Source organism: Mustela nivalis, assembly GCF_964662115.1.
Source record: "Mustela nivalis genome assembly, chromosome: 13".
Taxonomy (NCBI): Eukaryota; Metazoa; Chordata; class Mammalia; order Carnivora; family Mustelidae; genus Mustela; species Mustela nivalis.
Window position 1 is genome coordinate 32,459,753 of NC_139032.1, and position 12,662 is coordinate 32,472,414.

The window sequence follows — 12,662 nt, forward strand, 5'->3', positions numbered from 1 at the left end:
TTACAGATGAAGAAACTAAAGCCAAAAAGGTAAAGTGACTTATGCAAGTTCAGTCAGCTCTTAGAAAATCAAAGTAGTATTCCACTTGAACTACCATTTCCAACATTCCATTATTTTTCTATTCCTAAATTTCTATTCACTTGAGAAATTAATTTGGCTCACATCAAATAAATGATTACAAATACATTTATTTTAATACCTCTTGTGTTACATTACTTTCTCTCACTAAAGAAAAATAACTGACTCTGAATATATGGGTATAGTATACCAAGAGCACAGTGCCACCTGAATGGACTATGATTTCTAGTAGAATAAACACAGAGGTCTAAACATTTTAAAATTTCAAAATTTTTGTTTTGATGTATCCACTATTACCACAAAAATTCAGTCTGTTCATATAAAGCTGAGAGAAAAGATCAGAAACACGCCACAGTAATTATCGATCATTTAAAAACACTCCATAGGGGGCTATGGATAGGGTGGCTGGGTTATGTACATTGGGGAGGGTATGTGATACTGGTGAGTGCTGGGAAATGTGTAAGCCTGACGATTCAGAGACATGTACCCCTGGAGCAAATAATACATTATATGTTAATAAAAATTAAAAAAAAAAAACACTCCATAAATTTACGATGGCCGACATGTAATGAAACGATAAATTTCTTGGTTTGAAACGACCATCTTTTTACATGAGCCAAACACATTTTTCTAACGATATTTCATCCTAAAAACGTTTATTAATGTCATGTTAAAACTGTCTAAAAGTTGTGGTCCAAATTTTATCACACTAAAACACTTCTTCTACCTTATCCCCGTAATTCTTCCCATCGGCATCATTTTATTTTATACCTACAAACTTTACCTGTTCTTCACCGCTCAGGGCTCGGCTCCCTTTCAGCTTTTCATCTGGGTGCCCACATCCATCACACCTTTGCGGGCCCCCAATCAAGGCTGCGCCTCCTCCCTGGGTTCTCAACACCAACTCTGCACGTATCAGCTACGCCCCCCCCCCCCCTGCCCGGCCCAATCCATCTTTAGACACGTGAGAGGCTGTTTGTGTCACTCCATCAGTCCCACCCAGAATGGGGTTCACTTACCGAGAGAGAAGCGCCAACTTTTGCTCCAGCATCATCTCCAGCTTCTGGCCCTGTTTGGAGATCCAGTGGTCCACCCCATGCAGGCGGTAGCACGTCTCCAGCATTAATCTGAAGTCCGCCACGAACTCGGTAATACTCCCATACTGGCCGCTGGCGAACTTCTCCTCCATCTTCAGCAGACACATGCCCTGCCCGAACTGTTGCGGGAGGGCGCGACCGCCCCGGCCCCCGCCGCGCGGCCCCTCGGCCACCTCATCCTCCCCGGTGGCATCGCCACCCAAGGGCTGCAAGAAGGGGCTGGTGAGGCCCCGGTGCTTCTCCTGCATGAACTCGCCCAGAATGCGGTAGCCCTGCTGCAACTCATAGGTCAGCTCCTGCTCCTTGCAGCCACCGCCCCCGACCACCATCTCCTCTTCCTCCTCCTCCTCCTCCTGGTCGTCCTCATCCTCCCGCGAGAAAGAACTCCTCCCTTGGGCCGGCCCTGAGGCCGGGACCGCCGCTGCCATCTCCACCTCGCCGTCCTCTTCCTCGGGCGCCGGTGGGTGCCACTCCTCCTCCCCTGCCGGCTCCATCTCCCCCGGCGTCTCGGGCACGCTCATGGCCCCGGCAGGATCAGATTGGGCCGTGTGGAGCGGCGGCTCGAGGCGCCGGGGGACGCGTAAGCGCGGGCTGCTTCCTCAGGGCTCGGCCGAGCCTCGCAGCACCAGCCCCATCGGGCTCCACTCTGAGCCGCCCGCTCTGCTCACTACTCACGGGGGTCTCGAGCTTGCAGCCGGCGAGGCGGGGTTACATGGCGCGAGAGGGAGGGGGGAGAGAAGAGGAGAGCCTAGGTGCCCTCCTCTCCCCTCCCCCCGGCGGCGGCGCGCGCCAGGCCCTCCTTAACCTCACCCCTCCGCGCCCCGCCCGCCCGCTCTTCACCCGCCAGGCCGCGCCTAGTTGCCGCGGCCTTGGCGCCCCACCCCCTCCGGACCAGCTGTCGGGGTGCTAGGAAGGGGCGAAAAAGAAGTGGGGACTCTTCTCTTGTCGCCCCAGAGGGGGCCGCAGGACTGGGCTGCAGCGTCTGGGGCTCCTCCTTTCCCTCACACCCACTCCCGCCCCTCTCTACCTGCGGGGTACCCGAGCAGGAGGAGGCGGCGTGCGGACGAGGCCGGGCGACAACTGTCAGTTAGAAGTCCCGCTGGGCCGGGGGCGGGGAAAGGAAGGGGAGGGGCAAGGAGAGAAGGGGGTTGGGCACTCAAGCTACTCGCAGGCTTTGGGGCGAGCTGTGGTAAAAGGCAAAGAAAGACACCGTAGCCGTCCACGGTGCGCATGCGTAGTAAGACAGCGTCCACCCACCCACTTTGCGTCCGGCCCAGCTACGCGAAAGCAGACTTCGGGCCCGAGGCCTGGTAGGTTGCGCAGCTCAATGATGTCATCAGCTTGTAGACGGCTGTTAAGGGGCGGAGTGGAAAGGGAAGCAAGGCGCCTGCGCAGCTGTACTTGGCGGTGCCAGAAAGGTCGAAGAGGTTTTAGAAGCGTGTGTAGCAAGAGGTTCTCTGTTTTGCGAGATCCTAATTAGCCCTAAAAACGAAGAATTCTGAAGGAGCGTGCTAGATAACCTCTTTAATGTCAAATGAGTAGTGAGAAGGCACAAAATGTAGATCCTATTCTGTTACAAATTTTATGTTCTCTTCCCCCAACTTCCTCTTTGTGACCAACGGGTTTTTAATATAAAACTAGAACTTGGAAAGTTTAGAAAGGCGTTTCAAGGAGTCAACCAACTGAAACATACGTTCACATGCAAAAGAAAAAGAGATAATTCGTAGAACTCAAATTTCTAAAACTCCGGTCCCCAGTTCTTTAGATCAATTCCTATTTTAAGTGATCTCATGTGTTAAAATTAACATTTTCATCTCGGTTCTCGAGATCTGCTAAGAATAAATAAAGGAAATGGAACCTTAATAAAAATCCCTGGGGTTAAAAACAATCTTCAAATAATTCAAGTCTAAGCCGTACTGCATTAAATAGTCATTAGCCTTACAATGTCACTACACATTTAAAAATTACTGTTTAGAGATTGTCTAAAAAGTGGACTGGTTAGCTTTAATTTAGGTATTGCTTAAAGTAGGGAGAAAGGAGCTAATAGTTCCATAAAGCAAGTATTATTTTCTCATGTTCTATAAGAAAGATACACACATCTTTCTACTTATAATGTTCTAGCTTGAAACGCAACTGCCGTCCTAGAAATCAGGCATTTTAAAAGTAGAAACCATCGAACCAAATGGTTGGTATATTTAATTCTTGATTATTGTGAACCTTTAAAGCACTGATAAAAGTCAAAACTTCAAAGCTTGGGGGACAATTAAGTTAAATAGCAATATTAGATAAAATAGTTAAATGGGAACACTGGAGTGTTCCTATTATCCAGTTTTCAAGGTCTCCTCTCATCAGACATTTGTAACTTATTGGGCCCTTACAGCATTCTCTTTCCTTAGAGCCCTTAGATGTACCTCACAGGAACAAAGCCAGGAACCAGTCTAATTTCAGCAACTGGCAAGGAAAAATGTGTCTGACTAGACATCTCTCATTTCCTTTGACAAAGCCCAAGAATCTGGACCCACCATCCCCCAGCAAATATACCCCTTCATCTTTAGCTACCAACCCTATTTCATGATTCTCTAATAATATAGATTGCATTTATTGAACCCTGTGCCACCAAGCACTTTATATTATCTCCTTTAATTCTCACAACAATCCTAGGTATTATGTCTATTTTACAGATGCAGAAACCGACGCTTAGGTTAAGAAAGTAGTTTGCCAAAATCCAAATCTAGGTCTTTCATACACCTTCTCTATCATATCATATATCTCTATCGATCATATCTTCTCTATTATATAATTCTCTATGGTGCCTAATTCCAAGTCATCTGGCAGAATATCCAGTTCCTAGTGCACAAAGTGTAAGGAATTGCTAGAAATTTGACCAAGGACTTCTGAAGGAATATTAAGATAAACAGGTGTGAGTTGAAGGAACATCAGCTATAGATCATGGAAAGGCCAAGATGATTGTGTTCTCAGCTAAAATAAAAGTAGAATTGGGTCCTTAAACTCAAAAACAAAAACAAAAAAACTATTATACAAAAAATACGCTGGTTGCAGGTAAGTTAGAAAATATAGATTAGTGACAAGAAAAATTGCCATTTAATCCCACCACCCAGAGAAAATTTCTACTAATATTTTATGGTAGGATTTTTCTATTTATTTAATGTGTATTTTTATTTATCTTAAATAAAACTGTGGCTATACCATAATTAATGTCCTTTCCTTTTTTCCCTTATTAGTAATAAATCATTGTAGGTAATGGACAGGAATTCCACACCTAAAATCTCAACTTCCTATCTCTGTCCACAACAGCCTAGATGGCCTGTTCTTCTGAACTGGCAGGGAGTGAATCAGGAAAATTCTAATGTAAAAGCAATTCTAAACCATAAGAAAACACAGTATAGGTACAAACAACAGCACTAATAGGGTACCATTTATTAAGCATTTACTTGGTCTTAAATATTTGCTAAATACTTTACATACATAGTACTCACAAATACCCCAGGAAATGATGACAGATATACTTGTTCTTAAATTTCGGATCAATGATTTGCTTACTAGAAAACTTTTTTCTACCCTACAAAAAGCTTGACCTTAAAGATCAACATTGCAATTAATAAAATTAACTCTAGATTTATAGAACTGTTTTCTTAAAATGCGTATCTACTGCTAAATGATTGGTCTCAAAGCTGTTTTATTTTTCATATTTAAAGATAAAATTAATTTTGCTTCCCTTTCATTTTCATAATAGAATACTCTTCAGTGCTACTATAGAGTCTATTAAGAACTCTTCGAAATAGAAATCTACTTAAGACCCATTTTGAACCAGGGCTTCTCTTCTTATTGGGCTGCTTTGCAGGGAGGAAATGGCATACATACACAATGCAATATTCTGTTCAAACACATAATATTAATAGACTACCACAAATACTTATTACTCTTCGTCAAACACTGAATAATGGTGTTACAAGCTACCAATGTTACATGTACCAGGACAGCCTATTCAGTAACCACGCTTCTTAAAAAGTCCTGAATAACTTGAAAAATAGAGTTCAATCAGGCTAAGATTTTCAAGTTCTCTTAACTCTTAGCTGGACACCTTAGGGACTAGAATATGAATATGCCTCGCCCTGTTCCCAGGAGGACATTATAAAAAAGTTCATAGGCTATATAGAGAAAACTCCTCACATCCATGGCAATATCTCAAAACTCCCAATTTCAGCATCTTCCCATTACCATGGAAACCAGCAGTATTATCAAGGAAGAATTAAGCTTGCCACTATTTTTCATCTAGAATTCCAAAGATATTTGTCCTGGAAGTTCCATCTTTGTTAGCTCTCAGTATCTTGTGATAGGCAGCATGACATCTTGACACAAGTATATTGTTTGCTCAGCATCAATAATTCAGACAAGTAACAACACTTTATATACTTCACATCAACTAGGGAAAAGGTGACAAACATTCTAAGACAACAGAAGCACAGTTATCAAGTTCTGTGTTTAAGAGATAAAACATGCAAGGTGAACATAAGGCTAGAACACTGACTAATCCTGGAAAAACATAAAGGGAAGGAATATTAACTGTTCAGCAGGGAGAACAGTTCACTCAATTAAAATGGAATACGCTCACAATAATTATTTGGAATTACGTTCATGGTCAAAATATTCAAGTGACATTAAAGTGCATCAAGCAAAATTTAGCAACTGCTGTAAAGCTTCCTGCTGCACATCATCAAGTTGGGATATGCATTCCAACCATAATTCTTCAGAAGTCTGTACCTGACGCACAACATTAGCTAGGCGTTTGGCACAGGGATCTTCATAGTTAATAGTCTCGTTGATTTTTCCTTCTGCAATTATACTGATTATTTTGGGAAGATTGGAATTATTTGGACCAAGTACAACTGGATGGTTACTTTCAATTAAGTCACAGAGAAAACTCAAAGTCTGAATAGCTTCCTCTTTATCCTCATGCAGTGGAAGCCATGATAACCAGTGTGGAAGAACTTCATCTACATTTACACAGTTAGGCTTAAACCTCAAAATCTTCCCTACTGCTGAGATACAGTTCTCTGTAGCAATGACATTTTTTTTGGTTTTGGAATTTGCACACTTAATAACTTTTACCAGCAGTGGAACAGCTTCTGAACATAAAGAACGATAATCATCTCCACCAAACTGTGCCATAACACCCAGGCCATAAGCAGCAGCTTGCCTGACTTCAGGGTTATTGTCTCGCATATTTAGTAGCATTGGCCACCTAAAATATTCTACATATTTAAATGAGGTTGGACTGCAGTGCTCTATAATATCATCAAAAATGCACAATCCCCACTGTCTGTCTGGCCATGGCCTACTTGAACAAATTAGATTTACAATTAATGGAAGCAGCTGTTCAAACCACGGTAAAATCTTTTCCTTATAAGTACTAAATAATGAGTGCAAAATATCTGATACTTTGGTCAGAATATAAACATCACATTCATCCTCATCTTGCAGAGACATTTCAACCTGTTGGTCATAGTTTTCTTCCTGTCTTTTAACCTGTCTCAATTCTTGGTTTTTAAAATGCCCTTCAAGTTTTGTTTTCAGTATTTCCCCTAGTTCTTCCAAGTGTTCATCGTTAAGGCACCCATCTCCCATTACTTCAATGGACTTTGCAAAAGAATTCATTATTTCTGAGAGTACATCTGTATCGGGTTCAGTCCCAATAGCCTTAATTAAGGGATCACATATGAATTGCCATATCTGGGCAAGATACTCTGGGCCATGAATTCTTGCACATTCCAGGAGATAAGGCATAGACTCTGCTGCTGCCACTCGAACATTGTCATGGAAATAAAATTTCAATAAAGGAACCATAAGCTTTACAACTTGTTCTGTATATTCCACAAATCCTTCCCTTAACTCCTTAGCATAGTAAACCAACATCTGGCAAGCAGTTGCTTTTGCTTCGAGTCCTGAGGTTTTAATTCCAAAACTTTGTTGGTCTCCAAGATTTACAAATTGCCATCCATCATCATCACTCATATTTTCCACATCTTGTGTGTCTAAGAGAGCAACATCAGGTTTAGCTGAAGCAGTCTTAATAAGAGGCTCAATAACTAGAGGAAGGTACTGTTGAAAATCATTTCCAAGAATTTTACACATTCTAGCCCATGCTGAAACCATGTAAGATGTCTGAGGGTCATCATCTTCCATATTACTTAAGTCAGATTGTGTCTTTAATAATAGCTGCATCACATTTGATGCATCTTGCATAAATTTTTCCTTCCCAACAGCAAGACCAACATGGCTAATGCATTCAATAGTCTTTCCTTTCAGAAGCTTAAGTTCCTTTTGAACAGCAAGCTCAACAATGTGCTTTAGTGATGGCATAAATATATCATAATACGGAACAAATTTTTCTTCTATTGTATCTGCAACTGAGGCAATGGTCATCACAAGCTGTTCCAAGGCCAGTTTAGTTCCATTCCGAATCAACTCTTGAAGTTTAATCACCAAGATAGAATGTAGATTTCTCACCATATTATCCAAATATAGAACAAGCAATGCTTTGGGGCAGTCTTCAATAAAAATAATAAGTGCAGAAGCCGCATGTGATTGCACACGCTGATTACCTTGATTTTCCATGGTACGCAACAGAGCTGCAATCACTGTTTCATGGAATTTCTTTTGGAAGTTAGGTGCAAAATCTGTAGCCATCTGTCCAAGCGTAGAACAGGCTGCAGCCCTCACTCTTGGGTGAGGATCCTGAAGAAAAAGCAAAACAGAGTTAACTGTTTCATCTAGAATTGATTCCATTTGCTGATGGCATCCTTCTCCAATGGCAGATAAGGCCATTAATCCAGCATGTCGGTATTTCCAGTCAGGGCTCTGAAGCATCTGCATGATGTGCTCCTTAGTCATTGGTAAAACAAGTTTTCCACCAAGCCCACAAGCCAGTCTGTCTAGGGCACTCTCAGCAGCAACTGCATTGCTGTCAAAATCATCTTCTTCCATTTCATCAGCATTTACCCAGTCCTCATCATCTTGTAGATCAACCATCATTGCTAATATATGAGGAACTGCCTGTGCAATTATATTTGTATGTTTTTTCAACATTGGGGTTGCAGTTTCAGACAAGGTCACTATTATTTCAAGGGCCAGCTGGCGTTGCAGATTACTAAGTCTAGAGTCTCCACATAACTTCAGACTCAACTGTAGAGTATCTTCTAAATAAGGACCCAGATATTTAGGTACAGTATCTGCAATCTCAACAAGGGATTCTAGCACTGAATCATCATCCTGATAGCACGAGTCATTCACAGCCTGTAAGATTCCAGGAAGCAAGTCTGCAAAGTCTTTGAAAAGAGCAATATTATTCTCATTAGCAAGTACAAATGCAGCTGCAGCTCTAGCAGACAATGTCCTGATTGCGGGATGTTCTTGATCTTGAATGCACTGGTCCAACAACCGTTTGATGATATCCAAATCATGCCGCTCTTGGTTCCCAAAAATCCCAGGAAAGTGCCAGAAAACATGAAGTGCAACTTCCCATAGAACTACATTTTTAGAGTAGATTGAATCAATAAGGAACTTCAGACCTTCGGGCCAGTGGTTAGTGCCATCCTCATCTATCAAATTCCTGGCCAGCACGGCAAAAATATCACAAAGTTTTTTCCTCATGCTAGCATGTGTTTCTAACTTAACAGCCAGTATCAGTTCAATCTTGACGTCCCTCTGAACATCAGAAGGCAGATTTGGATAGACTTCCTCAAACCCAGAGGACAAAAGCCGTCGTAGCAGTGCGGCAGCCATTTGTCTCACCTCATAACCTGCTCTTCTATTTCTGACAGCATCTAAGAGGAATGTAGTCTTACACAGACCTGGGATATTTTCATAGACTTCCTCTGCCTGTCTCCGCACCATACAGCTTGGATTGATCAGGTTCTTCAGAAGCTGGTAAAACTCTTGCTTTCCCGACACAGTAGCCGGCAACCCTGCAGCCCCGGCCGCCGCCATCGCGCTATGTCAAAGAAATCGCGACCGGGAAGAAGGGAGGGTGTCTGCGGCCAGAAACAATGACGCAAGCAAGGCGCCAGCGGGGATGGGCGGGGTCGCTCATCCTCTGCTCGGCGGTTGATTTGCCCTGTGCTCCGAGTTGTAAGCAACTGGGTGTCTGGGCTAGGTAGGTCAGAGTGGGGAAGAGGGACCCTCCATCTGTTTTCCAATAAGAAAAAACACCTGCGGAGAAAGGAAAGAAAGAGAGAAAGAAGGAAAGAAGGGGGGGGAGGGAAGGAAGGAAGAGAGAAAAAGAAGGAAGGGAGAAAGAAATTTATGTTATTGAATGTATGGATGATTTCTTACCCGTTATTTCTAAACTATCGTTACCCCGATAATTTTAAAAATAATTACATCTTGAAAACCCTTCAGGTGAAAGAAGCCAGCCACAAAAGACCACGTATTGTATAATTCCGTTTGTAATAAAGGTCGTCTTTTCCTCCTCGAGCAATTTAATTTTATTAATTTTTTTTCAAGTGTTTATTCAAATTCTAGTTAGTTAACAGATAGTGTAATGTTAGTTTCAGGAGTAGAATTTAGTGATTCATCATTAGATACAGCACTCAGTATTCACAAGTGCCCTCCTTAATACCCATCACCCATCTAAGTCATACCCTGTCCACCTGCCTACATTAACCCTCCTTTTGTTCTGTATCCTAAAGAGTCTTTTTTATGGTTTCCCTCTCTCTCTCTTTTTGCCCCCCAACTTCATCTGTTTTGTTTCTTAAATTCCACAACACAAGCGAAATCATATGGTATATTCCTTTGACTGACTTAGTTTGCTTAGCATTATACCCTCTAGTTCTAGCCACATCATTACAAATGCCCAGATTTATAGTTAAGGCCTTGAAAAGACAAATCTATATAGAGAGTAGATTAGTGGTTGCCAGAGGCAGTGGGAAGGAGAGAATGTAAAATGACTGCTGTCAGATAGTGGGTTTCTCTTGGAGTGATGAAATATTATAAAATTAATTGTGGTTGCATAACTGATTATACTAAAAACCACTGCATTGTACAATTAAGATTGGTCAATTGTATGGTATGCAAAAAGTAATACCCCAATAAATCTGTTTATCAGGGGTGGTTGGGTTATGGACATTGGGGAGGTGCTATGGTGAGTGCTGTGAAGTGTGTAAACAGACCTGTACCCCTGGGGCTAATAATACATTATATGTTAATAAAAAACTTTTTAAAAATCTGTTTATCAAATAAGATCAATAAAAGGTGGAGACCCTGATTACCATCCCACTACTATATCTAATGGAGTAAAGACAGTAGTGCTCAAACTCTGGTGTGCCAGAATCACCTTGTCTGTGAAGTACAATAAAGAATGAAAAAAAGACAACTGAGTAAAGCATAGTGGAAAGTGACCTGGGCTAGTAATAAAGAAGACTTGAATCCTAGTCTTATCTGTAAGTTAATTTTGTATCGTTGATCATGTCACTCAAGGTTTTCTTTGCATGTTGCCTAAACTGTAAAAAGCTTTTACAGTTTTCCTTTCAGTAGGAAGATATTGAGATTATTCTAAGAAACAAATGCCCCTGAAGCTAAATACTATTTCTTTAAATTCAAGCAGGTGTGTCAGTCAAAAACAATGATCATCCCTCTAACAGTGATTAAATCTTACTTTTGTGTTAACACTTTGCCACTCTGTCATTTTGAATCTTAATCAGGTTTGCAAAATTGGTGGGCTGGTGTAATACTAATTTTAGGTAAGAGAAACTCAGAGAGATTAAGTGATCTGCCTAAGACGACACAGCTGAGTCTCAAATCCACCTCTTCTGAAAGCAACACCAATGATCTTTCACCATACCGCTTCCCCATAATTACTCTTGGATTTGTAACATGATCAGAGGTCTTCACTTATTGCAAAGTCTGTCTTAAACTTCTCCAAGTGGGCTTAAATTTTAATTTTTCAAAAACGTTACTGCATATGCTCACAAAGATAGAAAATCCAGCTTTAGGATTAACCAGATGATAGACAAAACAGTCTTACAAATTACATTGTAATGTGCAATACTATACACATTTAGGAAGAAGCATTACTCTCTAAACAGTTTCTCATTCAGCAGACTTAGAATGAACTGCATCACTTGAAATACTGATTTTAAATATAGGTATTAGGATACTTATTTTAAATATAGGTATTAGGACCCAAGGTCTAAACTACTGAATCAGAATTTCTAGGAAATGCAACCTGAGAATGTCCCATTTTAACAAATACACTGGGTTTTAATATAAATACAAAAATTTGAAAACACTGATTAGATCAGGTTTTAGGTTCTGATTCCAAGAACTTGACTACAGTTTTGCATATTGATCCAGATCACTAGTTTTCCTACTGTTTCTTAAATAAGTTTAACAGTGTGGCCTTGCTTTTGATATTTCAGGAAGTGTTGATAATTATATGAGGGTCAGGGGAGGGGAGGAGGCTTCTCCTAACACCGTAACTATTTGTGTTAGAGACTTACTAAAAACTTCAATAAGATACCATCACAGACCTACCACAATGTTTCAAATTTAAAAAGTTGACAATAACAATGGTGGGTGAGGATATGGATCAAGAGGGAATTGTTATATTTTTGTAGTAGTAAATTGGTACAACCACTTTGAAAAAATATTTGGAAAATTCTGGGTTAAGATTACACAACCATTCATTTTCTCAGCAAACATTCACTGAGGGTATACTCAAGCATGGTGCTGCGTGCTGGGGATAAAGATTAAGTACAGGAGGATGCTTATGAGAGACAATAAATGTCACGTACCATAGTTATCACTGTGGTAATGGTAAGTCTGCCATGGAACCAAAGGGAGTTGTGGAGGCAACTAATCTACTCTGGGTGTGAGGGAGATAAGGTAAGTCTTCCCAGAGAAGGTGATAACGGGGATGACCTTTTTTTTTTTTTTTAAGATTTTTATTTACTTATTTGGCATAGAGAGAGAAAGCACAAGCAGGGGCAGTGGAAGGAAGAGGGAGAGGGAGAAGCAGGCTCCCCACTGAGCAGAGAGCTAGATGTGGGACTTGGTCCCAGGACTCTGGGATCATGACCTGAGCCAAAGGTAGACATTTAACTGACTGAGCCACCTAGGCACCCCAGGGCTGACTTTTGGAGGATGAATCTTCATTAACTATTTGAAAAAAGGAGAAGTTTGTTCTAAATAGAGGGAACAGCTTCATTCAAGGGTAAAGAGGCAATAGAGCCTAGGGTGGTAAGAGTTCTGCCAGTATTTCAGATTGCTGGAGCATTGGGGACAGAACTTGAGGGGGCCTGAGATGCTATAGGAAGCAGAAAGGAGGAAGACAAAAAGTTAAATAAAGGCCAGATCATGAAGGGTCTTATATTCCATGTTGAAAATGTGGATTTTTTTTTCCTAAAGGCAATGAGCTGTTTAAGGATTTTATTTTTTTTAAGATTTTTTAAAAATTTATTTGACAGAGAG

General features: G+C 41.2%; 2 protein-coding genes across 7 annotated transcripts in view; both read right to left on the minus strand.

Moving 5' to 3' along the window:
• The window catches only part of BRD10 (bromodomain containing 10), a 142,269-nt gene extending 139,980 nt beyond the window's left edge, over positions 1–2,289 (minus strand). For 3 of the 5 annotated variants that reach the window (XM_082696498.1, XM_082696497.1, XM_082696496.1), the window contains exon 1: positions 1,098–2,287. In XM_082696498.1, coding sequence (XP_082552624.1) covers positions 1,098–1,696 — 599 coding nt within the window. In that variant the 5' untranslated portion in view covers positions 1,697–2,287. Of the gene's footprint in view, positions 1–1,097 lie in introns of all 5 variants that reach the window. The other 2 variants (XM_082696501.1, XM_082696499.1) reach the window with 2 other exon arrangements.
• Positions 2,290–4,598: 2,309 nt separating this feature from the next.
• On the minus strand, positions 4,599–9,224 carry RANBP6 (RAN binding protein 6). Of its 2 annotated transcripts, XM_082696503.1 has the most exons (2): positions 9,047–9,217; positions 4,599–7,931 (listed from the first exon to the last, which is right to left on the minus strand). In XM_082696503.1, the coding sequence occupies exons 1-2, from the start codon at positions 9,180–9,182 to the stop codon at positions 7,861–7,863; spliced, it is 207 nt and encodes a 68-aa protein (XP_082552629.1). In that variant the 5' UTR covers positions 9,183–9,217; the 3' UTR covers positions 4,599–7,860. The 2 variants fall into 2 exon arrangements, with proteins under 2 accessions (XP_082552629.1, XP_082552628.1); XM_082696502.1 differs by having other exon boundaries at positions 4,599–9,224.
• Positions 9,225–12,662: the final 3,438 nt, after the last annotated feature.